The following is a 27,642-nucleotide window of genomic DNA, read 5'->3' as shown; positions in this document are numbered from 1 at the left end:
TACTTTTGTTTCCCTTGCCTGGGGAGATACGTTCATGAAGAAGTCACTCATGTTTATGTCTGAGAGATTTTTGCCTATCTTTTCTTCTAAGAGTTTTAAGGTTTCGTGACTTACATTCAGGCTTTGGTCCATTTCAAATTTACTTTTGTGTATGGGGTTAGACAGTGATCCAGTTTCATTCTCTTACACATTGCTGTCCAGTTTTGCCAGCACCATCTGTTGAAGAGAGTGTCATTTCCCCATTGTATGTTCATGCCTCCTTTATCAAATATTAATTGACCATATATGTTTAGGTTAATGTTTGGAGTCTCTATTCTGTTCCACTGGTCTGTGGCTCTGTTCTTGTGCCCGTACCAAATGGTCTTGATTACTGTGCTCTTGTAGTAGGGCTTGAGGTTGGGCAGCGAGATCCCCCCCCCTTTACTCTTCCTTCTCAGGATCGCTTTGGGTCTTCTGGGTCTTTGGTTGTTCCATATGAATTTTAGAACTATTTGTTCCAGTTCATTGAAGAATGCTCTTGGAAATTTGATAGGGATTGCATCGAATCTGTATATTGCTTTGGGCAGGATGGCCATTTTGACAATATTAATTCTCCCTAGCCAGGAGCATGGTGTGAGTTTCATGCCATCTCGGCTCCATCTGAGGATATTAAAGGATCCTACTTGTTGGTACTTGTCATTTAAGAAGTTGGCCTGTACATGTGTTTTGCTAAAATTAAGATAAAATCATGGATAATATTACACACATTATTCACTTCAATTCTCCTGTTGGGAACACTATCAGTTAATAATTTTAATTTTCAAAAATAGCATATTACAGGATCCTGCTTTTTCTCACAGCATCGGTGCATTTCTTCTCTATGGTTTCACATGCTTACCTAAAAAGTTACACTGTGTTACTGTGTTATGCTGTGTACCATTGTATTTTGGTAGTTTTAGGTATTACTGTCTTCCTCTCCAACTAGACTGCAAATTTCTGTGTTCAGGAGTCGGCATAGTGGTACTCAGTCACAGTTGAATGAATGGATGGATAGCCACAAGTGTACATAAGAAATTCTGTAGTATTTTCAGTGTTGTTTTAAGTTATTCTTAATTTATTAAGAAGGGAAAGAATGAATTTGTTATAGTTGAGTTATAAATTTAAATGTCAGTGATTTAGGTGTTGGTGTACCAGCAATTCAGAGTTCCTAATTTTTCTGGTGTAGTCTAGATATGAGTTTTGCAATACATATTTTTAGGTTTTTATGAGAAATTGATTCAAATAATTAGCGTATTGTTTGAAATTTCGAAGAATTAGCATATAATTGAAACACAAACCAAATATAAATAACATCCTTGTTTTAATCCTTTTTTATGCAAAACTACAAATTTAAGGACTACAGAAATCCTATTTTACTCCGTTTCCATTTTAGATACTGCTTCCTAAGCTGCTCACAGCTGACCCATGGTATAATCTAATGCCAATTTTCACTGCCATAAATGAGTGTAGATTGTCCATCTTAATCTTAAATTCTTATGGCTAGATACGGGTTTAGGTTTCAGAATTTTTTTTTAATTAATTAATTTTGTTGTCATTAATCTACAATTACATGAAGAGCACTATGCTTACCAGGGTCCCCCCCCCACCAAATCCCCCTCACAAACCCCACCACAGTACCGTCCATCAGCGCAGTAAGATGTTGTAAAATGACTACTTATCTTCTCTGCGTTGCACAGCCCTCCTCGTGCCCCCCCACATTATATATGCTAATCGTCATGTCCCCTTTCTTTTTCCCCACCCTCATCCCTCCCTTCCTGCCCTTTCTCCCCAGTCCCTTTCCCTTTGGTAGCTGTTAGTCCATTCTTAGGTTCTATGATTCTGCTGCTGTTTGGTTCCTTCAGTCGTTCTTTGTTCCTATAGTTTTTGGGTTTGAGGTGAGTCTCTTGTAAGCAGCATAGAGATGGGTCTTGCTTTTTTATCCATTCTATTATTCTGTGTCTTTTGATTGGTGCATTCAGACCATTTACATTTAAATTGATTATTGAAAGATACGTACTTATTGCCATTATAGGCTTTAGATTCGTGGCTGCCAAAGGTTCAAGGTTTGCTTCTTTAATATCTTACTGTCTAATTTAACTCACTTATTGAGGTATTTTAAACACTGTCTGGTCATTCTTTGTTTTTCCTCCCTTCTTATTCCTCCTTCTCCGTTCTTTATATGTTGGTTATTTAATTCTGTGCTCTTTTGTGCTTCCTTTAACTGCTTTTGTGGGTAGTTGATTTTATTTTTTGCCTTTAGTTAGTATTTGGTTGGTCTGCTTTCTTTGCTGTTATTTTATTTTCTCTGGTGGCATCTGTTTAGTCTTTGAAGTGCCCCCATCTAGAGCAGTCCCTCTAAAATACCCTGTAGAGGTGGTTTGTGGGAGGCAAATTCCCTCAACTTTTGCTTGTCCAGAAATTGTTTAATCCCTCCTTCATATTTAAATGATAGTCATGCTGGATTCAAGGCCCTTCTCTTTCATTGCATTAAATATATGATGCCATTCTCTTCTGGCCTGTAAGGTTTCTGTTGAGAAGTCTGATGATAGCCTGATGGGTTTCCCTTTGTAGGTGACCTTTTCCCTCTCTCTCACTGCCTTTAAAACTCTGTCCTTGTCTTTGATCTTTGCCATTTTAATTATTATGTGTCTTGGTGTTGTGTCCTCCGTGGGTCCTTTCTGTTGGGAGTTCTGTACACTTCCATGGTCTTGTGGATTATTTCCTCCCCAGTTTGGGGAAGTTTTCAGCAATTATTTCTTCAAATAGTCTTTCTATCTCTTTCTCTCTCTTCTTCTTCTGGTACCCCTATAATGCGGATATTGTTCCTTTTGGATCGGTCACCCAGTTCTCTTAATATTGTTTCATTCCTGGAGATCCTTTTATCTCTCTCTGCGTCAGCTTCTATGCATTCCTGTTCTCTGGTTTCTATTCCATCAATGGCCTCTTGCATCTTTTCCATTCTGCTTATAAATCCTTCCAGAGATTGTTTCATTTCTGTAATCTCCCTCCGGACTTCATCCCTTACCTCTTGCATACTTCTCTGCAGCTCCATCAGCATGGTTATGAGCTTTATTTTTAATTCTTTTTCAGGAAGACTGGTTAGGTCTATCTCCTTCTCAGGGTTTGCCTCTGTGATCTTGGTCTGTATCAATTTCTTCTGCCTTTTCATGGTGATAGATGTATTTGTGGGGAGCTGGCGTGTGTGTTGGGTAAGAGAAAGTCCCTTCTTGCCAGTTTAAGGCCTTCCTCTCCTGGGAGAACAGTGGCCTCTAGCGGCTTGTGCTGGGCAGCTGTGTGCAGACGGGGCTTCTGAGATCAGAAGCATCTATGGAGTTTATTTAGCCCTGCAGTTGCTGTGGGCATGGCCTGCCTCGGGCTGCTGCTCCAATGAGGAGGAGCCGCGTCAGAGGTGGAACAGGCGGGAGGCTGTTTACCACGGTGAGGGGCCTCCGAGCTGCGCTGCAGGGGGTCAGGTGCCCAAAGTTCCCTGGGATTCGCAGCTGCTTGACTAGCTGTCCCAGGGCGCTTCCGTCCAGCTGTGGGGTCCCTGTCCCTATAAGACTTTCAAAAAGCACTCGCTTTTCTTTGTCCCGGGTGCGCCGCCTGTGGGGACCCGCTCACAGGCCTTAACTGTCCTGTTTCCCTAGTTTCCAGCACCCGAAGCATGCACTGTGTGTCTGCGCTCCAGTGCGGATGGCTAGGGCTGGGTGTTTAGCAGTCCTGGGCTCCCTCTCGCTCCCCGCTCCGACTCTCCTCCTCCCGCCGGGAGCTGAGGTGTGGGATGCTCGGGTCCCGCCGGGCCACAACTTGTATCTTGCCCCCTTCACGAGGCGCTGGGTTCTCGCAGGTGTGGATGTAGTCTGGCCGTTGTCCTGTGTCTTCTGGTCTCTCTTTTAGGATTAGTTGTATTTGTTGTATTTTCAAAAATATATATGGTTTTGGGAGGAGATTGCTGCTGCTCTACTCACGCCGCCATCTTGGTTCTCTCTGAGGTTTCAGAATTTTTTAGATTTTAAAAAAGGTGAAACAGTGCATTTGCCATACTTGTGACATCCCCCAAGGAAGTATGTGTCAGCACCCTACAGTCAATCATATAAATATTTCTGTGATATATAATGAATTTTAATTCCTGGGCAATCAGTGGGTAATGGATAAAGGAAAAGATAACACATGTCTAATCAAGGTAGGTTTTTGCCAGAAATGCCATAACACCAACCTTACAAAAAACTTCATAGAACTTTTTGAGTGTCAAATAAGAATTTGTGAACTCTTTTTGTGGTCCTGGGAATACAGCAATGTATGAAGAATATTAATGGATTACAAGTATTACATGATGCAACAGAAAATGCAAAGTGCTGTGAAATACAAGCCAGGAATATCTGAACTATGCTTAGAGAGTAAGAAAAGGCTTGTTAGAGAAGGTGGTATAGGAATTGGTTGGTAAACAGAGTAAATGGTAGATGGAAAGACCTGGGTCATTGGATATTGAAGGCCACTTTGTGACTTAAAATAGCAGAAGGGACTCGCAAAATGCTATAATCATGCTCTCTCGGCAAGTCTTGTTAGACAGTCTGTGCTTTACCATGAGGGCATCGAGAACCACTATAGCATACACTGGTTGCCCATTATCTGTGGTTTTGAAAACTTTCTGCAATTTCAGTTACCAGAAGCCAACCTCAGCCAGGGAAGCATGTGATTTGATCCTCCTCCTGACGTAGCATCAGAAGGTCAATGGGAAGCATAACACTATGTCATGGGCCTACATCATTCACCTTCATTTCATATCACACACGCATTTCATTATCTCATATCAAAAGGAGAATGAAGAGTACAGTAAAATACTTTGAGAGACCATATTATACAGCTTTTATTACAGTACGATTGTTATGTCCTATTACTGTTATTTTACTATGTCTAATTTACAAATTAAACTTCCTCATAGATATGCCTGTATACTTTATACACAGGCGCGCGCGTGTGCACAGACACATACGCGCGCGCACACACACACACACAGATGCCACACTTTGGTTTTTTCTTCAGTATATCCACAGTTTCAAGCACCCACTGAGTGTCTTACAATGTAACCACCAAGGATGAAAGGGCTACTGTACTAATGAGGTTTATCAAGTCCAAGATGTGACTTGAAGATTAGCAGGTTAAATTTTGACAGTGTTGGACATCTAAGAAGACCACAAAACAGTGTGATATCCAAAATTTGAAACCCGCATAAAGATACGCATTACTGTAGATTGGAAGTAAGAAGTTTTCAAAAGAGAGGTAGAAATAAAATGAGGGCAAGGGAATACAAAGCTAAAGCGTTTCAAGAAGAGTAAGGTAGTTAAGTGTGAGAGCTGTTCCTGCATTTCAAACCAACAAGTTTGGGACAGATTAAATGGGCATGAGGAAGGGGAAAATAAGGAAAGTAGGAACAGCCAATCTAGATGCTTTTTTTCCTCAAGAAGTTTTTTTGATATGAAGGAAGGTGGGGGAGGAGGCAGGTTTACAAAATATTTTTCTCATTTTATTTAGTTTATTTTTATCATCTTACCTTTCTTTGTTGAGATTTGCTATCTTAGCCCCCTACTCTCAGTCCTAAAAAAGCTACTTTTCCCTTAGGGCTCTGTAATTGTAATGCCAGAGTCATGATCACTACTCCATAGTTAGACTAAGTCAATGTATTTTCTGTTTTTTCTGCATTCCATCTGTATTTCTGCAGTCTAAATAAATGGGATGAGCTTTAATCATAAAAATAGTATGTGGCTATATTAATTACTTTTTCAATAATGCAGCACTTGTCGTTTTAATTGTTTTGGTTTCTCTGTTTTTCCTACACATTACTTTTCTCCTTTTTTTTTATAGGTATGACAGAAAAGACACAGCTCTTGAAATTGGATGTACCTGCTACCTTTATGCTTGTGTCTTTAGATGAAGGGCCAGGTCCTCCAATCAAGTATCAATATGCTGAATTAGGCGAGTTATACTCAGTAGTAGCTCAGCTGATCCGCTGTTGCAATGTCTCATCAAGGATGCAGTCTTCAATCAATGGTAAAGTGGAATGTTCCATCCATTCTTCAGTAGTTCAAAAATAATGCTACTTTCCTATATAGCACTTAGTTAAAATTCTGAACATTTATAAAAACAAAAAACAGTGAAGATCCATGCTTTGGGTATATTATATCTTAACCATTAATTTTCTCACATGTTTAAAAGAGAACCTTTTATAATTTACTACGATAAAAATTCCTTATTTGTGAAATGGTTGCATTAAGAATCGTAACTAGGTTTTTTTCCTTCAATGTCAGCATTTAGTTATGCGTCTTTATCATCTTAACTCTGTCTGATCATTTTATTGTGCTTAGAAATTTAATTTAACTTGCCAGTTTAGAAATAAAATTCAGTATTGTAAGTTTGCAAAGAAGTCAGTTGGCTTTTCATTGATGACAAATCTGTTCTAGGTAATCCTCCTCTTCCAAATCCTTTTGGTGACCCTAATTTATCACAGCCTATAATGCCAATTCAGCAGAATGTGGCGGACATTTTATTTGTGAGAACAAGTTACGTGAAGAAAATTATTGAAGATTGTAGTGACTCAGAGGAAACCATCAGCTTGCTTCATTTTTGCTGCTGGGAGAATCCTCAGTTCTCATCTACTGTCCTCTGTGAACTTCTCTGGCAGGTTAAAGGAAAATAAACATTCAGATGTCTACAATTTGATTCACTATTCCTTTAAATAAGTAATTCAACTATACTTTACCTATGTTTAGGTTGCCTCCTCAGACACCTATGAACTTCAGCCATATTTGGATATGCTTTTGCAGATTTTACTGATTGAGGATTCCTGGCAGACTCTCAGGTACATACTCTGTCTGCTTCCAGAATAAGTACATTTTTTATGATTCTAGAAATGAATGGAATTGCCAGTAGAAAAATACATTCTTACTCCTTGAAGCTCTATTAAATGTTTTACCTTTAAAAACATACGATGATGTCATAAAAATGAAGGAGCAGTTGCACCCATCTCAATATAGGTCCATTTTTTATTCTTTTCTCTTAGTCGTTTCATACTTAATACTAGTTTTTTTCTTTAATTTATTTAAAGAAAATGAATTGGTTTTTTTTGTAAGTATTTAAGTTCTATTAATATTGTAGGATTACATTGCACTCATTTTCTTAATTGGTTATACTAGGTAATACTGTTTTCTAAAAATAATCCCCAGCATATTAGTTCTCTTATTAGTATATGGGGAGTTAATATGAGTTTTTAGAACTGTTAGCTTCCTAAAAGGCCTCAGACTTCCTTCCAGAATTCCTCCTATGTGTGTTCATTGTGCTAAAATTCAGCCTGCAAGTTTCACTGATGAAACTAGTTTAATATAGGAAGTAAATAGTTTCATATAGGAAACAAATATGTATACATACTGTCACATTAGTTATTAGGAAAAACTAAAGTTTGTATAAGAACACAGTGCTTAAAAGATAGATCACTAAATTTCAGGGGGACTGAAAATACAAGATTCTTGAATTAATTAGTTTTCAAATTGTCACCTAATTCACCATCATAGATTTCAAACAAATCAGTTTTGTCAAAATAGCATTAACCAAAACTAGTTGCCATGAAACTAAAATTTAAAATTTCTAAGCTACCACTATATATTACTCAGTACCTATTTCAGTGTTATGAGACAGTTTGATAAGTCTTAAGGGATATATTTTAATGAGCTCTTTTGTTTTTTTTAAAGAGCTTCTAAACTTACGTTGTTTACTGTGTAATTTATGTATGTCTTAAAACTCATCAGTCACACCTGGTTTTCTTTTTTCTACCAAGGAAGTGATCGTAAAAGTATAAATACTGGGTTAATGTGGGAAATGGTGGGCTTTTGGGTACAAATTGACAGGGAATTATGAGCACAAGCTTGAAATAAATGTTTTGTATGATGAACATGTATTTTATTCAGTAGACATTATTTAAGAGATATTTACAAAGTATCTACTATGTGCCAGACACTGTTACAGGCAACAGAACAAGAAGGGAAAGGCAGTATTTGATTACAAGGTATATGAAAGCAGTTGCACTGATGATACTATGTCAGAAATAGTGAGTTGTCAACTTCATTATCATTTAAAACATGAATGAAAAATCTATATACTACACGTGTTTCAAAATAAACAGTGCCTATACATGTTACATTTTTTTGTCTGAAATGATTAGGTTGAAAAACCACTGACATTATAAACATGTTTGTGGCAAACAAGCCTACACATGCATATACACACATGTTTGGTTTTGATTGGGAATACAATTATACTCTATTCAGTAAAATTAAAGGATTTTTTTTTTTTTAGATAACTTTCTCCAGGTACTGTTGCAAAGCGAAAAGTTGTGTTTTTCCCATAACTGATTTTTAAATTGCCAAGGTAAATGTTATGTTGAGATGTGGCTGGAACTAAGGTTCAATCATTTGTCAATAGCAAATGAATCAGATTTTACTCTTGCCAGTGAAAATTGCTTTACCCACCATATGTGTATTCTAAGGAAGAGAATTCTAGTTAATTTTGTATTGTCAAGTGATATCACTTTGTAGTCGCTAGAACCTCACTTTGCACTCCAAGATACAATTTTTAAAAATGATCTGATTCAAAGCAAAACAATTCTCTAGTCATGAAGATAAGACATACTTGTAGATAACTGCAATAAAAACAATGCAGCATTGGTATTCTTATAGCAAAAGCATTTTGGATTGATGACAGTTTGTTAAGACTTCAAATTCTCAGGTCGGACTGGTAGCCAACTTCCCAACTTGAGTATAAGTCTGGGATATGTGGCTGCTTTTTTATTTCTGTACTTGTTTTCTCAAGAAGTAAATGAGTTTACCGAAGCTTAAGAGAGTTAACTAGATTAGATCGACACTTCAAAAAAAAAACGTGTGCTGAACGGTGCACAGTAGGCTTCAAATGTTTACTACCTGTCACAAATTTTTATATCTTCTTTCTTCTTTTTTAGAATTTGTAATGCTCTTAAAGGAATCCCAGATGATCGAGATGGATTGTTTATAATAATCCATTGCTCTAAAAATCACCATCAAAAAAGAGCGTATCAGTGTATAAAATGTGTTGTAGCTCTGTTTAGCAGTTGTCCTGTTGCTTACCAAATATTAAAGGTGAGAGTCTTTTCTTAAGTTTTGTAGTAACTGGAATCATGGAAATTTGGAATTTGCATTTTAAATTAACACAGAAATTATTCCAAATTCTTTTGCTTGAATAGTTTTATTTTCTTTTGAAGGGTAATGGAGATCTTATAAGAAAGTGGATCTGTGCAGTGGAATGGCTTGCATGTGAACTTGAAAAAATACCGTACACTGGCAACCCTCAATGCAGTGATAACAATTGGTCTTCTCCAGTGCAAAGCAGTAAAACATCATCACGTTCTTATTTATTACGGAGGTCACATAGTGCTAGGATGACACTCGAAAAAGCTTGTGAATTCTGTCCAGAGGAGGTAAAAAATAAATAAAAGCCATCAATGGACAGCAAATAGAAATGGAAGAAAGAAAAGTAATTTTTTATAGGCCATGTTACTGTGTAAAGAATATGTGTTGCAGTTTGTTTGTTTTAGTGTTTAGTGGTGATTGATTTTTTTTAAGTCATCAACAGAGCTTAACCTCCTCTGTTCTCTATATTTTGGAGAAATTGCTGTGAAACTGTCTAAGAACATATTTAGGATAATCTAAATGTTTTTCTCTAACTGCAAGTTATTTTATCACAGTAAATGAAAAAACATTAAACATGGCAGCTTTTTAGATTTTTTTTAACTGTCTCACTGGTAGAATAAAAATAAATTTAAGTTGCTTTTATAATCAAACTTGTAATCTCTTTTAAATATTTAAAACTAGCATCCAGAAGACCAAGATACCCCAGATGAGCATCAGTCCTCTGCAGCAGAAGATGCCCCATTATATACTAATTCATCTGGATCTCACTATCAGCAGGTAAATAGGAATCGGAGTATTTTTGTTTTTAATTTTTATCCCCTAAACCAATTCTTTGTGCTTTACTTAAAAGCATTTATTTGTCTTAAATGTTTTGTAACTTACTAGTTGTAATGTTATGTAGTAACAAGTTATCTAGAATAGCTTGCCAAGATGATGAGGAGTTACTGGGTTGAAAGAGCATGTTTCTGTCTGCCCATGTGGTATTTCCTCTGCCAACTACACAGGCCTTAATTAATAAAAATGGGTGATGTTTTACATTAACATAAAATTCATAACTATCAAAGAAATGTTAAGGAAGTCTTGATTGGTTTTGCTGCAGGACTGATTTTCACTAAGAATGTATTTTTTATTAAGTTTTTGATTTTTTAATAGATGGTTCGCTGAGAAACACAGATGATCAAATGTTCATTCCCAAATAAAATTTTGGGGATAAGTTTTAGGAGGATGGTCCTGAGTTTAAACCACAAACATGACCAATTCAGATCTTTTAAGACAGTAGGTATTCCTGAGAATCACCTAAAGGCTTTGTTAGAAATAGACGTTGCTATGTCCCACCTTCAGAATTTTTTATTCAGTTGGCGTGAGTGTGGTGCAACACTTTTCATTTCTAACAAGTTTCCCACTGATTTTGGTAGGGCTAATCAAGGACCACACTTAGAGGAACCAATTCTGTTATCAGAGGCATTGGTGAAAAAACAGTGTCAAAACACTTTCTTGGTGAGAGGAAAAATAATATTCTGTCATAACCTCACAGATTCATGTGTAGCTTTTTCTCAAAACATTGTTTGTCATAGTGGTACTTGTAGCAATTCAGGAATAGACTTCTAAGTTACTTAACTACTGCATGAGCAGTATTTTTTAAAGATAAATTCCTAGAAATAGACATATCTGCTTTTATACAAATTTCAGCTCACGTCTTTTTATTTGATTGTGATATGTGAAAAGTTTAACCTACAGGTCTCTTTCACCCTCAGAGTAATCATGTGCATGGTCAGCCATATACAGGGCCTGCAGCACATCCCTTGAACAGCTACCAGCAAACTGGTCAACAAGCACAAGAAAATTATGAAGGAGGCAATGAAGAAGTATCCCTGTCTCAAATAAAGGATCAGTGAAACACCCGTATTTAACTGGTTCCTTTAACCACACACTCAGGCCTTACAGTCCAGACTTTTTCTGTGTCTGGCTTGTATTTAAAACTAGAAAAATCATTTACCATAGAAAGTATATTCACTGTTTTATTTTCAGAAATTTGCTGTCAATATATAAGCCACCTGTAGGAAAAGTGGGCAGTCTTTTGTAATAAATGGCTGGTACTAATATGTAAATGGTAAAGGGTATATAGTATATTAATGTGTGTGAACTCTTAAGCAAGAAAAAATTTTGGATTAGGAGTCAGCTACAAACAAGAATTTTTCTTAGGTCTGCTGCATTCTGCAAGCAGTATATCTTCATAGCAATTGGATCAAAAGAGCCCATCCATTATCAATCATACCAGTAGTATCTTGTTGATTTTTAGTTATAGCAGCTTTGTTAATGCTAATAAGTAGCCTTTGAATTAATATGGATAATGCTGGAAAAACGGGTATATAACATTGTTCCTGGGTATTTTTCATTGCCCTATTATTCTGTCACTACTTCAGTCATTCTAAAATGTGTAGTTATGCTAATGGCAACATTAGCATGTCGCGCTGTAAGTTTGTGTAGCCACTGAGGACAAAATTACCTGAATGACAGCAGTTAACCCCCAAAAGAGCTGTTTGCCAAGCGTTTTTATGTCTTACAGAAGAAAAAAATATAATCAGGGGAGATATGTAACAAACAAGCAGTTTTTAGTTACAGATATTCTTTATTTTCAATGTTTGTCAGTTCATTCTTTTTATGGTATTTGAAAATGTGAAAGTTTTAAAAATAGAAATTTTAAGATATTAAAATAACTATGCAAAACTTTGCTATGCCAGAATGTATGGAACTTAATAAGAGACTACATTTGATGTGTTTTCTTTCTGATAGAGTTTATTAGGTGAAGGTTCTAAAATTTTGTCTCTACAGGAGACCAGTGAAGGGGATGTCATCAGAATTCCAGTGTTTGGAAGTAACATTGCACCAAGATGTCTGGCTGATTTTCTAGTCAGTCACAATTTGCTTGAGGGCAAGAATTGTCCCAGATCCTTTTCCATTCCAAAACTCAATTGTTGTGAAGTTTAAAACATAAACTTCTCATAAGTGTAATTCTGAAGTGCTGTTTTAGAATAAACATTTGCTTCGGAAATCCAAGAAACTTGAGTTAATACTATATTTAAAAAGAATTGATAACTTGTGAATGTGTGTAATATTTTGGAACCAGTTTATAACACAAATGTCCCTGCAAAAAAGATCCCTGCGAAAAATACAGATCCTGTTCTATACTATTTAATATTTTGCTGTTTTGTTTTATAGAAATTGTTTTGCTTAATTCACAACTAGAATTTGGTTTAAGAATGGTTTTGTCCTGTGGTGTGTTTTTGGTTCTGGTTATTCTTTTGTTCTTAAGGACTACACGTTAAAATTAATTATTTTGAAAATATGCCATGGCATAATGATGAGTTCATTATTTCAAATACATTGTGCTGTTGTACTAAGAACTGATTCACCCTTTCCCATGTGTATAAGGATTTAGAGGAAAGAAAACTAAGCATTGACCCTTCAAAAATTTCCCACATTAAACAGACGCATACTTTTGGCACATTCTTTTAGGCAGTTCTTGTTATTTACATTAGTTATATTCTATAAAGTCATTGTGCACACTGAGTTAGCAAATAATTGAACCAGTGCTCCTAGGGGAAATGCAGGGTTAGGGCCTATAAACCTCTGATCATATTTTCATCAACCTATTATTATACTAACTGGTCTTATATCCGTATCTGTATAAAGACACCTTACTTCATATCCATTATTAATCCACATTGAACTCAAGGCTACCAGCCTTTTGACTCATCCTTAGTCAATGCTTATCTAAAATGTAATTTCTCCATTAGGCATGTCAGAGACTTCCTATGCTTCAGAATACTAGACAGCACTTAGTATTTTGCTTGGGGGCCATTAATAGCAAAGATGCAACAAGAAGTAGGAAAAAAAGGAGTAGAAGTGGCACTCACTAGGAAAAATACGTATATTTGTAGGTCATTTTCACCTTGCTTAGCTTTCTCTGAGAACATTCATACCAGGCAAGTAAAAATTTTTGCTGTTATGTGCACATCAGTGAATGGCCACACAGTATCGATTGTGAGATTACAAGTGAATTTTACTAACCAGACATATTAGTAAATACAGAATATACAAATGTTGACTGTATTTGTGTGAATTTGATGTTATTTTAACGGACAAGAAAGTCTGGGTTTTTTTTGACAAACAGCATGTGAACTGAAAAGTAGAAATACAAATGTAAATGGAAGGTATTCTTTCCACTGTATATAATCACTACTCTACATAACCAATCTCTTATTTAGGGTTTCTTTTTTTACTACAGAAATGTACTTTTATTTAATGCATGTGATTAAAAATGTATTTTATTGGGATATAATATGTCAAAAGCTGTATTTACTTAACTGTTCAAGTCAGTGACTTTTGGATTAAGTATACACCTGTGAAAACATCACCATCAAGGACATAGATTATATCCATCACCGCCCCTAGTATCCTACCACAGTTTTTTTTTTATTTTTGGTATTAATCTATAGTTACGTGAGGAACAAACATGTTCACTAGGCTCCCCATCACCAAGTCCCCCCACAAACCCCATTGCAGTCAGTGTCCAGTGTAGCAAGATGCTGTAGAATCTGCTTGTCTTCTCTGTATTGCAACAGCCCTCCCCGTGCCCCACTCCACACATTATACATGCCAGTCGTAATGCCCCTTTTCTTCCCCCACCTCCACTCCCCCTTATCCCTCCCTTCCCACCCGTCCTCCCCAGTCCCTATCCCTTTGGTAACTGTTAGACCATTCTTGGGTTCTGTGATCCTGCTGCTGTTATGTTCCTTCAGATTTTGCTTTGTTCTTATGCTCCACATATGAGTGAAATTCATTTGGTACTTGACTTTCTCTGCCTGGCTTATTTCACTGAGCATAATACCCTCTACCTCCATCCATGTTGCAAATGGTAGGATTTGTTTTCTTCTTATGGCTGAATAATATTCCGTTGTGTATGTGTAGAACATCTTTATCCATTCATCTACTGATGGGACACTTAGGTTTCTTCCATCTCTTCGCTGTTGTAAATAGTGCTGCAATAAACATAGGGGTGCATATGTCTTTCTCAAACTGGGCTGCTGCATTCTTAGGGTAAATTTTTACGAGTGGAATTCCTGGATCTAATGATATTTCTGTTTTGAGCTTTTGGAGGTACACACTTCATTCCACAATGGTTGAATAAGTTTACATTCCCACCAGCAGTGTAGGAGGGTTCCCCTTTCTCCACAACCTCGCCAACATTTGTTGTTGTTTGTCTTTTGGGTGGTGGTGATCCTTGCTAGTGTGAGGTGATATCATTGTGGTTTGAATTTGTATTTCTCTGATGACTAGTGATGTGGAGCATCTTTTCATGTCCATCTAAATTTCTTCTTTGGAGAACTGTCTGTTCAGCTGCTCTGCCCATTTTTTGATTGGATTGCACTTTGATTGTTGAGGCATGTGAGCTTTTTATATTTTGGATGTCAATCCTTTATTGGATCTGTCAGTTATGAATATATTCTCCCATACTGTAGGATGAGTGTTTGTTGTATTGATGGTGCACTTTGCTGTACAGAAGCATTTCAGCTTGATATAGTCCCACTTGTTCATGTTTGCTTTTGTTTCCCTTCCCCGGGGAGATAGGTTCATGAAGAGGTTGCTCGTGTTTATGTCCAAGAGTCTTTCGACTATGTTCTTTTCTAAGAGTTTTACGGTTTCATGACTTAAATTCAGGTCTTGGATCCATTTCGAATTTACTTTTGTGTATGGGGTTAGACAGTGATCCAGTTTCATTGTCTTACATGTAGTTGTCCAGTTTTGCCAACACCAGTGGTTAAAATTGCTGTCATTTCTGCTTTGTATGGCCATGGCTCCTTTATCATATATTAATTGACTGTATATGTTTGGGTTAATATCTGGACTCTCCAATCTGTTCCACTGGTCTGTGGTTCTGTTCTTGTGCCAGTGCCAAATTATCTTGATTACTGTGGCTTTGAAGTAGAGCTTGAAGTTGGGAAGTGAGATGCCTCCTGCTTTTATTCTTCCCTCTCAGGATTGCTTTGTCTATTTGTGATGTATTGTGGTTTCATATAAATTTTAAAACTATTTGTTCCAGTTCATTGAAGAATGCTGTTGCTATTTTAATAGGCATTGCATTGAATCTGTAGATTGCTTTAGGCAGGATGGCCGTTTTGACGATATTAGTTCTTCCTAGACAAGAGCATGGGATGTTTCCATTTGTTGGTGTCCTCTTTTAACTTCTGTTAAGAGTGTCTTGTAGTTTTCAGAGTATAGGTATTTAGAGTATTTTTATGAGCAATATCATGTCATCTGATAAGGGACCATTGCACTTCTTCCTTGCCAATCTGGATGCCTTTTCTCCCTTTTTGTTGTCTGACTGCAGTGGCTAGGACCTCCAGTATTACGTTGAATAGAAGTGGGGGGAGTGGGCATCTTTGTCTTGTTCCTCTTCTTAAAGGAAAAGCTTTCAGCTCGTTGTGCTGTCTGTGGGCTTGTCATATATGTCATTTTATTAAGTTAAGGTTCGTGCCCTCTATATGCATTTTGATGGGAGTTTTTATCATGAGTGGATATTAAATTTCATCAAATGCTTTTTCAGAATCTATTGAGAGGATGATTTATTTTCTCTTAGCTGAGTAGTGTTCCATTGTGTATGTGTACCACATCTTCTTTATCCATTCAGCCACTACTAGACACTGAGACTCTGTTTTTTAACTTCATTACGTTTACATTGATAAAGCTGAGAAAATGTTCTGTATTGTAGGAGATTCAAATTGGCACTTACTTACAGTATTCCAGAAGAATGAGCTATATAGTTTAAACACAACCATAGGGGTGTGATTTTCATATTTGTTGTGCTTAATGAAAAGTTTAGTGGCATTGTTAGCTTTTAAAGACTTGCCAGTTTTCTTACAGAAAGGATTCAGCTGGGTTCTTTGAAATAATGAGCCTCCTTATTATGCCCATGTGAAGATTAACTTCTTCCCTCAGTTTGAGGACTGTGATCTCAGTGAAAAATTCAAGTGAAAAACTTGTATGGTATGCAGAACCCTTTGTGAATGTAACTATTAGATACTCATTAATGTAGAAATTGAATACTTAGGAGGTATGTTTATTCTAGAAGCAGGATAGGGAATTTGAAACCTTTTTATATAGCATGGCACACACATTGTGATTTCAGGACTACACATCATATAAATACTGTTTCTCCATCAACTGATTTCTTAAGCAATGTATATGGTACTTTAAGGGTTTATTGAGACATCAGAAGACTCAGTTAAAAAGTATTTCAGAATTCTAAATGGCAATATTATAAGTATTCTGCTTTGTAGAATACGTTAATGCAACTGCTTAATATATTGCACTGGTGAAGTGTTAGCAAGGGTTTTGCCCTGTGGAAGCTGAAGTATTTGTTTGCTTATCTTGATAAAAAATGTACTGTTTCTCGTCTATGATTTCTCCACCAACCAAATTTTCCTGAAAACATGGATGAGACAGACACACATAGGGACCTAATAATTGTTTAAGAGTAATTGTCCAACATTCTTCAACCAAGTGGAACAAATATTTTTAAAATTCATATTGAATCACAAAAGACCACAAAGAGGCGAAGCAAACCTGAGAAGAAAGAATAAAATGGGAGGGGATCTTGCTTCCCAACTTCAAGCTCGACTACAAAGTCACAGTGATCAAGACAATTTAGTACTGGCCAGAGAACACAGTCACAGACCAGTGGAACAGACTAGAGAGTCCAGATATTAACCCAAACATACAAGGTCAATTAATATACAATAAAGGAGTCATGGGCATACGATGCGAAAATGACAGCCTCTACAACAGCTGGTGTTGGCAAAACTGCACAGCTACATGCAAGAGAATGAAACTGGATCATTGTCTAACCCCATACACAATACTAAAGCTGAAATGGATCAAAGACCTGAATGTAAGTCATGAAAACATAAAATTTATGGGAAAAAAATCAGACAAAAATCTCTTGGACATGGACATGAGTGAATTTTTCATGGACATGTGTCACCGGGCAAGGGAAACAAAATCAAACTTGAACAAGTGGGAATATATCAAGCCAAAAGCCTTCTGTACAGCAAAGGGCACCATCAATAGAACAAAAAGGTAACCTACAGTATGGGAGAATATATTCATAAATGACAGATCCAATAAAGGACTGACATCCAAAATATATAAAGAGCTCACGTGCCTCAACACCCAAAAAGCAAATAATCCAATTTAAAAAATGGGCAGAGGATCTGAAAAGACCCTTCTCCAAAGTAGAGATTCAAATGGCCAACAGGCACATGAAAAGATGCTCCACGTCGCTAATAATCAGACAAATTCATAGTAAAGCCACAGTGAGATATCACCTCACACCAGTAAGAATGGCCACCATACAAAAGGCAAACAACAACAAAGTCTGGCAAGGATGCGGAGAAAGGAATGCTCCTACTCTTCTGGTGGGAGTGTAAATTAGTACAACTGCTGTGGAAAGCAGTATGGAGGTTCCTCAAAAAACTGAAAGTAGAAATATCACTTGACCCAGGAATTCCACTCCTAGGAATTTACCCTAAGAATGCAGGAGCCTAGTTTTAAAAAGACATACACACCCCTATGTTTATTGCAGCACTTTACAAAAGCCATGAAATGGAAGTAACCATAGTGTCCATCAGCAGATGACTGGATAAAGAAGATGTGGTGCATATATACAATGGGATATTATTCAGACATAAGAAGAAAACAAATCTTACCATTTGCAACAGTGTGAATGGAGCTGGAGAGTATTCTCACTAAAATAAGCCAGGTGGAGGAAGACAAGTACCAAATGATTTCACTCATCTGTGGGGTATTAGAACAAAGAAAACTGAAGGAACGAAGCAGCAGCATAGTCACAGAAACCAAGAAAAGATTAACAGTTACCCTAGGTAAAGGAACCGTAGAGGATGGGTGAGTAGGGAGGTATAATGGCAAAAAAAGGGCCATTACTATTAGCAGACAAAACATAAGGATGTGGCATGGGTCGGACTATGCTACATAGAGAAGAGAAGTAGTGATTCTATAGCATCTTAGTACACTGATGGACAGTGACTGTGATGGTGTATGTGGGGGGCGAGCCTGGGGGAGCAGGGGACTGGCTGATGGGGGGAGTCTAGTAAACATAATGTTCCTCATGTAATTGTAGATTAATGATACCAAAATATAATAAAAAGAAAAAAGTAACTTAATAGGCCTCTGTCAACTGGAACTGAGTCGCTTCATGCATCCATTATAGGTGAACCTTTTATGAGGATGATATTGTGACAGCCAGGGGGACAGAGTGGTAAAACTACCAGTCTTACAAAAACTTTATATGAATGATTTTGCGCTTGCTTGCTAACAAATTCGTCCCTTAAATATAAAAAAAAACAGCGTTGTATATTGTAAACTTATACAGTGACATACGTCAGGGATTTCTCAGTAAAACTGGGAATCAAAGAAGACACTAGTATAGGCAAGGACGTGGTGTTGCCCTCCGAGGGAGGTGTCAGGGAGCAGGGTGACAGTCTCGCACCTGCACCTTAGCCTTGCAGGCCTAGGACCCCCCGGTGCCAATGCGAGAGCAATGACCTCCCGGATGTACATCACAAAGCGTGCTCCTTGATCAGTGGGGGAATGAGGGGCCGGTCCATGGTCACTAGGATATGGAGTCTGGTCCTGAGCTGAGTACCTACTGTCTTGAGAGTTTGGGGCCAACTGGAGTACTGTACAGCATTGCACCACATCTCGTTGCAATGCATCCCACCACACCAGACCGCACCTCGTCAGGCCACACTCCTCTGCAATGCAGTGCTAGGGTGGTCAGAAAAATTGCACACAATATCCAACATGCCGCCCCGCAAGAGACCTTGAGCGTCTCGTGGCCATAGGATGACACGCTCTCGCACTGACCAAGCAGAGTTGTTCTCCGTGAGCCATGTGGAACGCATCCTGCGGGATGGCCACTATGGCCAGTGCGTGAGACCTTCCACACCAGTCTTCCTAGGTGCAGTCATCTAGGAGCTGGCAGGAAATTCCCAGACAGTAAGCGCATCACACCCCCGGTCGTGGAAACGGTGCTCCACAGCAACCCACTGCTCAGCATCCTTTTCAGACTGGCTTCTCACACGTGGCCCCAACCAGGGAGTAGTTTGCTCAATATGACTTGGGTCCCTATGTCTGGGCCTAGTAGCTCCAGGTCCATTCACCTGGCAAAGTCCTGGACAGGCTGATGCCTTGGGCAAAGTCACTGACATTCAATAATGTGCTTTAAGAAAAATAAACAAAATTTTTAAAGTAATATGTGTTCCATGTTCATTTTGATGTTAAGTGCTATTTAGCATTGCTAAGATGGCAATATTTCCCAAATTTATCTACAAGTTCAATATAATCTCTACCAAACTTCCAGATATAGATGGCTTCTTTGCAGAAATTGCTGGCATATCCTAAAATTTACACCAAGACCAGGAGACCCAGAGCAGCTAAAACAATGATGAAATTAAAAAAACCAAAGTTGAAGTCTCACACATGCTGATTTCAAATCTTATTCCAAATCATTGGTAGTTAAGGAAGTGTGATACTGGCATAAGGATGGACTTGCAGGTCAATGGAATAGAACTGACAGCCTTGAAATAAACCCACACATTTGTGGTCCATTGTTTTTTGACAAGACTGTCAGGACCATTTAGGGGGCAGAAGATAGTCTTTCCAACAAATGATGCAGGGATAACTGGATATCCACATGCAAACTGAAGAATCTGGACCCTTGCCTTGGGCACATAATAACATATTGATACAGTTAAAAGGAAATTAACTCAAAGTGGACCAAAGGTTACATACATGTAAGGGCCCAAACTGTAAAAATCTTAGGAGTACACATAGGTAAAAATCTTGGGACTTTGGACCAGGCAATGGTTTCTTATCTAATGCACCAAAAGTGTAAAAAAAAAAAAGAAAAATTAAAATTGCAGATAATTAAAATGAAAAATGTCAGTGCTTCAGAGGACACCATGAGGAAATAGAAAAGACAGACCATAGAATGGGAGAAAATATTTAGAAATCACCGATTTTTATACGGCTGAGACCCAGAGTACAAAAGGAACACCTACAACTCAATAATACAAGGACAAACAGCCCAATTAAACAATGGCAAAGATTCTGAATAGACATTTTTCAAATAATATGTACAAATAGCCATTAAGCACATAGAGAAATGCTCAACATAATTATCCTTCAGAGGAATGCAAATCAAAAGTAAAATGAGATATCACTTCACACCCAATAGAGTGGAAAGTAATCAAGAGAGCAGATCTCACGGACGAAGAGATCGGAATCGTGGTTACCAGAGGGCAGGGGCAGGGTGAGGGCTGAGGGAAGGAGAAACGGGAGGCAGGTGGTCAAAAGATACACACTTCCAGTTATGTTAAATCAGTACCAGGGATGAAATGCACAGCACGATGACTATAGTTAATAACACCACTGAACGATACACAAGTTGTTAATAGTATATCCTTATGGAGAATATCTTATGGAGAAAGACGTTTTTCTTTTCACCGTTTCTCTATGAGATGATTGGTATTAACTACACGTAAAGTGGTAATCATTTCCACCATGTATGTAAATCAAACCATCATGTTGGGAGAGAGAGGCTCAAGATGGCGGTGTGAGTAGGGTGGTGGAAATAATAGCTTAATAAGAGAGTAAAGTTAGACAGATAGTAAAGAAGCTACCCTTGACCCTTTGCTAACCATGAATCCAGAGCCTGCAATGGCAGTAAGTGCCTATCTTTTGACAGGGAACATAATATAAATGGACTGAATGCACCAATCAGAAGACACAGTAAAAGAAAGGATAAGAAATGCAGGACCCATCTACATGCTGCTTACAAGAGACTCACCTCAAACCAAAAGACGTACAGACTGAAAGTGAAGGGATGAAATCAGATGTTTCATGCAAACAATAGGGAGGAAAAAGCAGGTGCTGCGGTACTTGTACCAGACAAAAGGGACCTTAAAGAAAGTAACAAGAGACAAGGATATTACATAATGGCAAACAGGGCAGCCCAACAAGAGGATGTAGCCTTTGTAAACATGCATGCACCCAACACAGGAGCACTGACATGTGAAACAAATACAGACAGAATTAAATGAGGAAACCAAGCACAATGCATTCATTCTAGGAGACTTCAACACACCACTCATTCCGAAGGACACATGCACCAGCGTGAAAATAAGTAAGGACACAGAGGCACTGAACCACACACTAGAACATATGGACCTAACACATAATACCTTACAGGTATTTCATCTTAGATGGTTGTAAGCAGCAATAGTTTGCAATAGAGGTAAAAATGTCAGCATCATGTTTTGATTTTTGAAACCTGATTCATGAATTTTGCATAGTTTAATCATATGACAAATCGATGCTGGTGTTCTTGTTCACAGAGTTGAAAAAACTTTGGAAACACTGAAAGTGGGAGGGTAAGGGACAGGCTTTTATTTAGAGATAAAGTGAGAGAACAGAGCTCCTGGCAAGAGTGTCTGTGGCTGTGTAGTGTCTAAGGATTTTATAACACGATAAGGGGCTAAGGGTCCTAGAATGTTCATACTTGAGGAGACATTAAGTCTCTTTTTCTATCAGTCTTCCAGATAATTCTGCAAAATTAACATAAGAAATTTACTGCCCATTTCTTTCCCAGAATAAAAAAACATTTTGGTCTGGGAGCATATCAATCATCAATCAAGACTGCCTGTCCTGTCCTCAAGTTGGTCTGTGTGCTAAAGAGTTAAAAAGACAATCTAAGATGGAATCTCTTGCTTTTACTATGCTGTTTATGGCTGAGCTTGCTTGCCATTATTAATTTCCCAAGTTGCAAATCTCCTGATCAGGTCTGAAGGAGGAAAAACAGCACATAGGCCTGGGCCTTTCAGCATGCTAAAGTGAACCTTACGCAAAATTACAAATGATTAGGTTAACAAAAAACATGGTCTACTTTCCTTTATCTGAGGAATATTAACTGATCTCACTGAAGAATGACTCTAGAGCTTAATGTTTAACCTGGAGTTTTGGGAGGGGTTTTCCTTGAATGTTGTTACACTGCTCTGACTGTAATTATCATGCCTTGCCTTTTCTGGAGGCCCTCACCCTACTGTGTCTAAACCCACCATCCCTGTCTCAAAAAGAGGCTGTTCCTTGATTCATTAACAAAGAAAACTGATTCACACTGAAGTCCAGCAAAGAACATGTTAGTAAAATAAAAAGCAATTAAAAATTGTGTTCATCAGTAGCTCATGAAAAAAGGTAAAAATAGTGATAATGCCATCTGAAAATGAGGTGAGCTGCAGGAGACATTAAAATATTAGTAAGTTAGTTTCCTAAAATCCAGGCATGTGACTGTTAGGTTGCAGTAGAGTTTCTTTTCCTCCATTCTTGTCCTGCCACAACAAATAACTTAAGGGCAGAGACACAGTACTGAAGGAGAGGAAACTTTAGTTTTAAGTTGATATTGGTGTTTTGTTCACAGAGTCAAAACTGAACCTCACAAATGCTCAAGGTATGCAAACGGGAGAAAATATTTTAATTCAGAGAAAGAAAAGTACTGAACTCCCTGTGCACCCCAGGAGAGGCAAGGATGCTGCTTAGGGGCTCAGGTTGAGGGGCTTTATGCCTGTTGCTGTGATGAGGGAGATAAGTTATTTGTTGTCTCTAGGTTTACTCCAGATTGCTGGCTCTGTTTTCACGAATCACATTAAAGGTCACTTGTATTTTAAACTCACATGTCTATGTGACTATGGTCAACAAACTCTTCCAATATACTGGGTTTTGGGTGGAATTTATCTATACATTGTTTCAACTGCAAGCATCCTGTGTTCTTTTAAATTCCTGAAGCCTCAACAAGGTTTTGTCTTTTTCTATGGGCCTATAACCTACTCGAACTGGATAGGGGCTGCCCCCTATCACTTCTATGTCTCAAAGTTACACACTTAAAGAGAGAAGGTGTGGGTACCCTCAGAGAGGAGGAGCCCTGATAGTTTAGGGGGCACTTTTTATTGATTTTTCAAAGGGAAGGGCTTGTAGACTTGTTAAGTGGTCTCAAGATGTTTTTCTTTGATGAGAGACATTAAGTTTCTTCTGTTCTATGCTCAGTCCTCCAGGTAATTCTTCAAAATTAACACAAGAAATTTACTGATCTAGTTCCTCCCTAGGATAGTGGCTTCCCTCTGGAAACATATCAGTCAAGACCGCCTACCCGGTCCCCAAGGTGAGCCGAGTTATTGTCTGTTTGCCAACGAATATATTAGGACTACATCCAAGTGAAAATCTTCCATACAGCAAAGGACACCAACAATAAAGTGAACAGTCAGCCTACAGTATGGGAGACTATATTCATAAATGACAGATCAAATAATGTGTTGGCATGCAAAACTTATAAGGAGCTCATGTACCTCAACAAACAAAAAGCAAATAATCGAATAAAAAACGGTCAGTGCAACTGAACAGTTTTCCAAGAAAGAAATTCAGATGGACAACAGACACCTGAAAAGATACTCCACATAACTCGTCATCAGAGAAATGCAAATTAAAACCTCAATGCGATATCACATCACACCGGTAAGGATCACCACCATTCAAAAGACCAACAACAACAAATGTTGGTGAGGATGTGGAGAAAGGGGAACCCTCCTACACTGATGGTGGGAGTGTAAATTACTTCAACCATTCTGGAAAGCAGTATGGAGATTCCTCATAAAAATTCCAAATAGAAATAACATTTGACTCAGGAATTCCACTTCTAGGAATTTACCCAAAGAATGCATTAGTTCAGTTTGAAAAATACATATGCACCCCTGTGTTTAATGCAGCACAATTTACAATAGCCAAGAAATGGGAACAACCTAAGTGTCCATCAGGAGATGAATGGATAAACAAGAGGTGTTACATATACACAATGCAATATTATTCAGCCATGAGAAGAATAAAAACCCTACCATTTGCAACAACATGGACGGAGCTAGAGGGTATGCTGCTCGGTGAAATAAGCCAGGCAGAGTAAAACAAGTACCAAATGATTTCACTCATCTGTGTAGTATAAGAACAAAGCAAAAACTGAAGGAACAAAACAGCAGCAGACTCACAGAACCCAAGAATGGACTAACAGTTACCAAAGGGAAAGAGACCAGGGAGGATGGGTGGGAAGGGAGAGATAAGCGGGTGGGGGGAGAAATAAAGGGGATATTATGTTTAGCATACACATAATGTGGACGGGCACAGGGAGGGCTGTACAACACAGAGAAGACAGTGATTCTACAGCATCTTACTATGCTGATGGACAGTGACTGCAATGGGGTATGTGGGGGGACCTTGTTGATGGGGAGAATCTAGTAAACATGTTCCTCATGTAGATTAATGATTCCAAGATAAATAATAAATAAATAAATAGTACAAGATATATCAGGATTCTCTACTCCTAAATTCTTGGCTTCTAAAATGCAATTTCACATTTAAGATGGAATATTTCCTCTTCTGAATATTCTGCTCATGTGCAGGCTTGTTTGGAAATTAACAATGATGCTTGTCTCCTGCCTTGGTATCAAAGTATCTGATTGGGGGCTGGAGGGGGAAATAACAGCATATAGGTTAAATTAAACAATAAGCTCGGCCTTTTAGCTGACTAAAGTAAATCTCACAATGGCATGATCTAACTGACACAATGAAGACACGGGCTGTGCTCAGATACTTTTCTTTCGGGAATATTTGAACATTCCAAGTCACTCCTGGCCTTTGGAGGTTCAACTGATACTCATTAACTCTGAGTTCCTTCTGGCTCTCTAGTTTTATCTGGTTAACCCCTTTAGTATCTTTCAGTGGGCTTTATTGGCCTTATTCTCTCTCCACCCCACTCATATCTATTATTCTGAATAACATTAAAGTTAGCAAATGCAGGTTTTGACATCCATAGACTATTAGAACTGAAAATTACCAGAATTTTAACACCTTTAATTACATTTTAGTATTTTTTTTTACTTTATTGTAGCAAACAAATTAAAAGAGTGAAAGAATATGCTGGGATGCACCCTGTTTTCCTAGGGCTCAGCCTCTAGGGAACACCAGATGGCCTCAATGTTTTTATATTAATTTCATGGCTGTATAAATGTGTCCCTCTATCTGAAACTGAATTAGGAATTTTTCCCTAAAATAATTGCAAAATATATGATACAGGATGATGTGAATTCAACCCTTAAAACCTCTCAGTGAATTAGTAACTTCACAAATTAATGCTTCATAAAATATCATATGTGAAAATACAAAATGAAGCACTTTGAAACATTCTAGAAAAGGAAAGTTTCTGTCCTCACACTGCACAAAAATATTCTGGAGGAACTGTGGCAAAGCCCTCCCAGAGCCATCAGAACCTGAGACAGGAGTGCCTTTTCTTCCTGGTGGGCCTTGGCTCTAAGTTATAGCCAAGTCCTGGCAGGGTCCTGTTTAAATGAGGCTCAGGCCTTGTCTCTGACTAAGACACTAGTGAGCAGAGGAGGAGCACATGTGAGCCCTCAGTGGACCAGAACCCACTGATTCAGGCACTCTGCTGGTCAACTAACACTCAAAGCTACTTGGTAGTGATGGCTTTGCCCCTTCTTGCATTCCTGGTCAATGGCTGGAGTGGGTAAAATTGCAATATTTTCAGAATTTCTTCCCTGGCTTTGCTGCAGCTCTGTACCGTAGGTGTTTCCAAGGGATGGGGTGGAGACCAACTCCATGTCAATAGACAATTACAAGGGCAATCAGTGCTTATCTGAACCAGAGAGGTTTGGTGAGGTCCTCCACAGCTGAGTCGTGAGAGACACAGGGAGCAGAAATGGACTGCTTGTAACAAGTAAATGAGTTTTTCCTACTTTATTTCCCCCTTTGACTGATTTCAGTTTCAAAGGTATTTTGCCTCAGATCTTCCTTCTGGAGTTACATCTGGAAGTAGTCAGCAGGACTTCTGAACCCAAAATCTGTCTTCATGGGTGTGACCCTTCGGCAGGCTGCCTCTAGAGATGCCCAGAAACCCCCTGTGGATGGCAGGGAGGCTCCAGTGGCTGCAGTGGTGGAGAATGCACCTTCACCTGAAGCCCCCTAACTGTGGGACTTCCAACAGGGGAGGCCCTAGTGGGGAACTGGTCTAGGGTAAAGCACCTCCCAGAGGGGTGAGGCTTCCCCCAGAACTGGGGAAGTGTGGAAATACTATAAGCCGTGGAATTAAACCTATAAGAGATAGAAGACTCATTAGAGGCCCTGGGTCGCTGTGTAGCAGCTGGGATTGTGGGATCTCTTTTCCTCAAGACAGTGAAAAGGGTTATCCAGGAGAGAGAGAGGGTTTTATCTAGGAGGAGAGAAACTTCAGTAGGAGACAGACACACTTCAGCATTGCTTGGAAGAGCTTGACAGTGACCTGTGGGATGATCTTTAGGAAGAAAAACAGTTATTGAGAATATGAGTCATGCTCCTGGAAGAAGCATTAGCAGAAGTGAGGGAGAAAGCCGCAGGAGAAGCAATGCTACACGAGGTCCTTGGGGAAGAGGAGGAAAGAGCAGTGTTTTCAGCACCTGAGATCCTGAGATGGTAGAGGAGATGCTGCGAGAGGATGAGGGGGTGGGACTGAGGGCTACTCTGCTGTCAAGGCCACCGCCCAAGGCACCAGCCTTTCCTTTATTAAGGGCCCACCCACTTGTAATTAAGAAAATAAAAATGAAGAATACAAGGGTTACTCAGGAGGGGTATTCTCTCCCTCCCAGGTTCTGGAGCCCTTCATGCTCAGCTCCCAACCCAGGATGAGCTGGGGGCTATGAGCATCTGGTATAGACAGAGAAGCCACTGGAACCTCTGCCTACATGGCTTTCGCATCTCTGGGATATGGGAGTGGAAAACATTGTTATGTCACATTCTGAAATTATTAGACTCGCTTCCCTGATGAATGTCCCTTCCCTCAAGCAGTGGTGCAAAGCACCCATGATGCCTCAGGGAATCAGGCACTTCTGGACTGGCAGACAGCAGCCATCAGGGGGCAGTGTGGCCTAATCAGGGTGACTTTGCCTACCATGCTTACCCACTAGCTGGGAAATGTATGCAGAGCTACAGCTGGTATTAAGAGAATCGGGCATGAAATATATAATCTTATAATATGGACCCCCCAAGACCCCACGGAGGAGCTGTTCATGGAAGGAATGAGAAATCTGCTGCAAACAGCTTCCTCATCTTCCTTTGGGTCCCTACTCACTATTATTTCCCCCCACATGGGGTAACCCATAAATAAGGCTACTTGTACCTTAGACGATCTGGGGGAGGTTGAAACAATAACATGGAAGGAAGCGTGGGCTGCAACTGAAAGGAGAGG

General features: G+C 38.8%; 1 protein-coding gene across 3 annotated transcripts in view; it reads left to right on the top strand.

Annotated features, from left to right (window-relative positions):
• LOC130682130 (probable ubiquitin carboxyl-terminal hydrolase FAF-X) overlaps positions 1-11,602 on the top strand; it is a 166,398-nt gene extending 154,796 nt beyond the window's left edge. For all 3 annotated transcript variants that reach the window (XM_057496266.1, XM_057496267.1, XM_057496265.1), the window contains 7 exons: positions 5,881-6,066; positions 6,477-6,697; positions 6,786-6,874; positions 9,023-9,179; positions 9,302-9,517; positions 9,912-10,007; positions 10,985-11,602. In XM_057496266.1, the coding sequence (XP_057352249.1) occupies positions 5,881-6,066; positions 6,477-6,697; positions 6,786-6,874; positions 9,023-9,179; positions 9,302-9,517; positions 9,912-10,007; positions 10,985-11,125 (1,106 nt within the window). In that variant the 3' untranslated portion in view covers positions 11,126-11,602. The remainder of the gene's footprint in view (positions 1-5,880; positions 6,067-6,476; positions 6,698-6,785; positions 6,875-9,022; positions 9,180-9,301; positions 9,518-9,911; positions 10,008-10,984) is intronic.
• Positions 11,603-27,642: the final 16,040 nt, after the last annotated feature.

This window comes from Manis pentadactyla, chromosome Y (assembly GCF_030020395.1).
Source record: "Manis pentadactyla isolate mManPen7 chromosome Y, mManPen7.hap1, whole genome shotgun sequence".
Lineage (NCBI taxonomy): Eukaryota > Metazoa > Chordata > Mammalia > Pholidota > Manidae > Manis > Manis pentadactyla.
The sequence above is the reverse complement of the archived record's forward strand: the minus strand, read 5'-3'. Positions and strand labels throughout refer to the sequence as shown.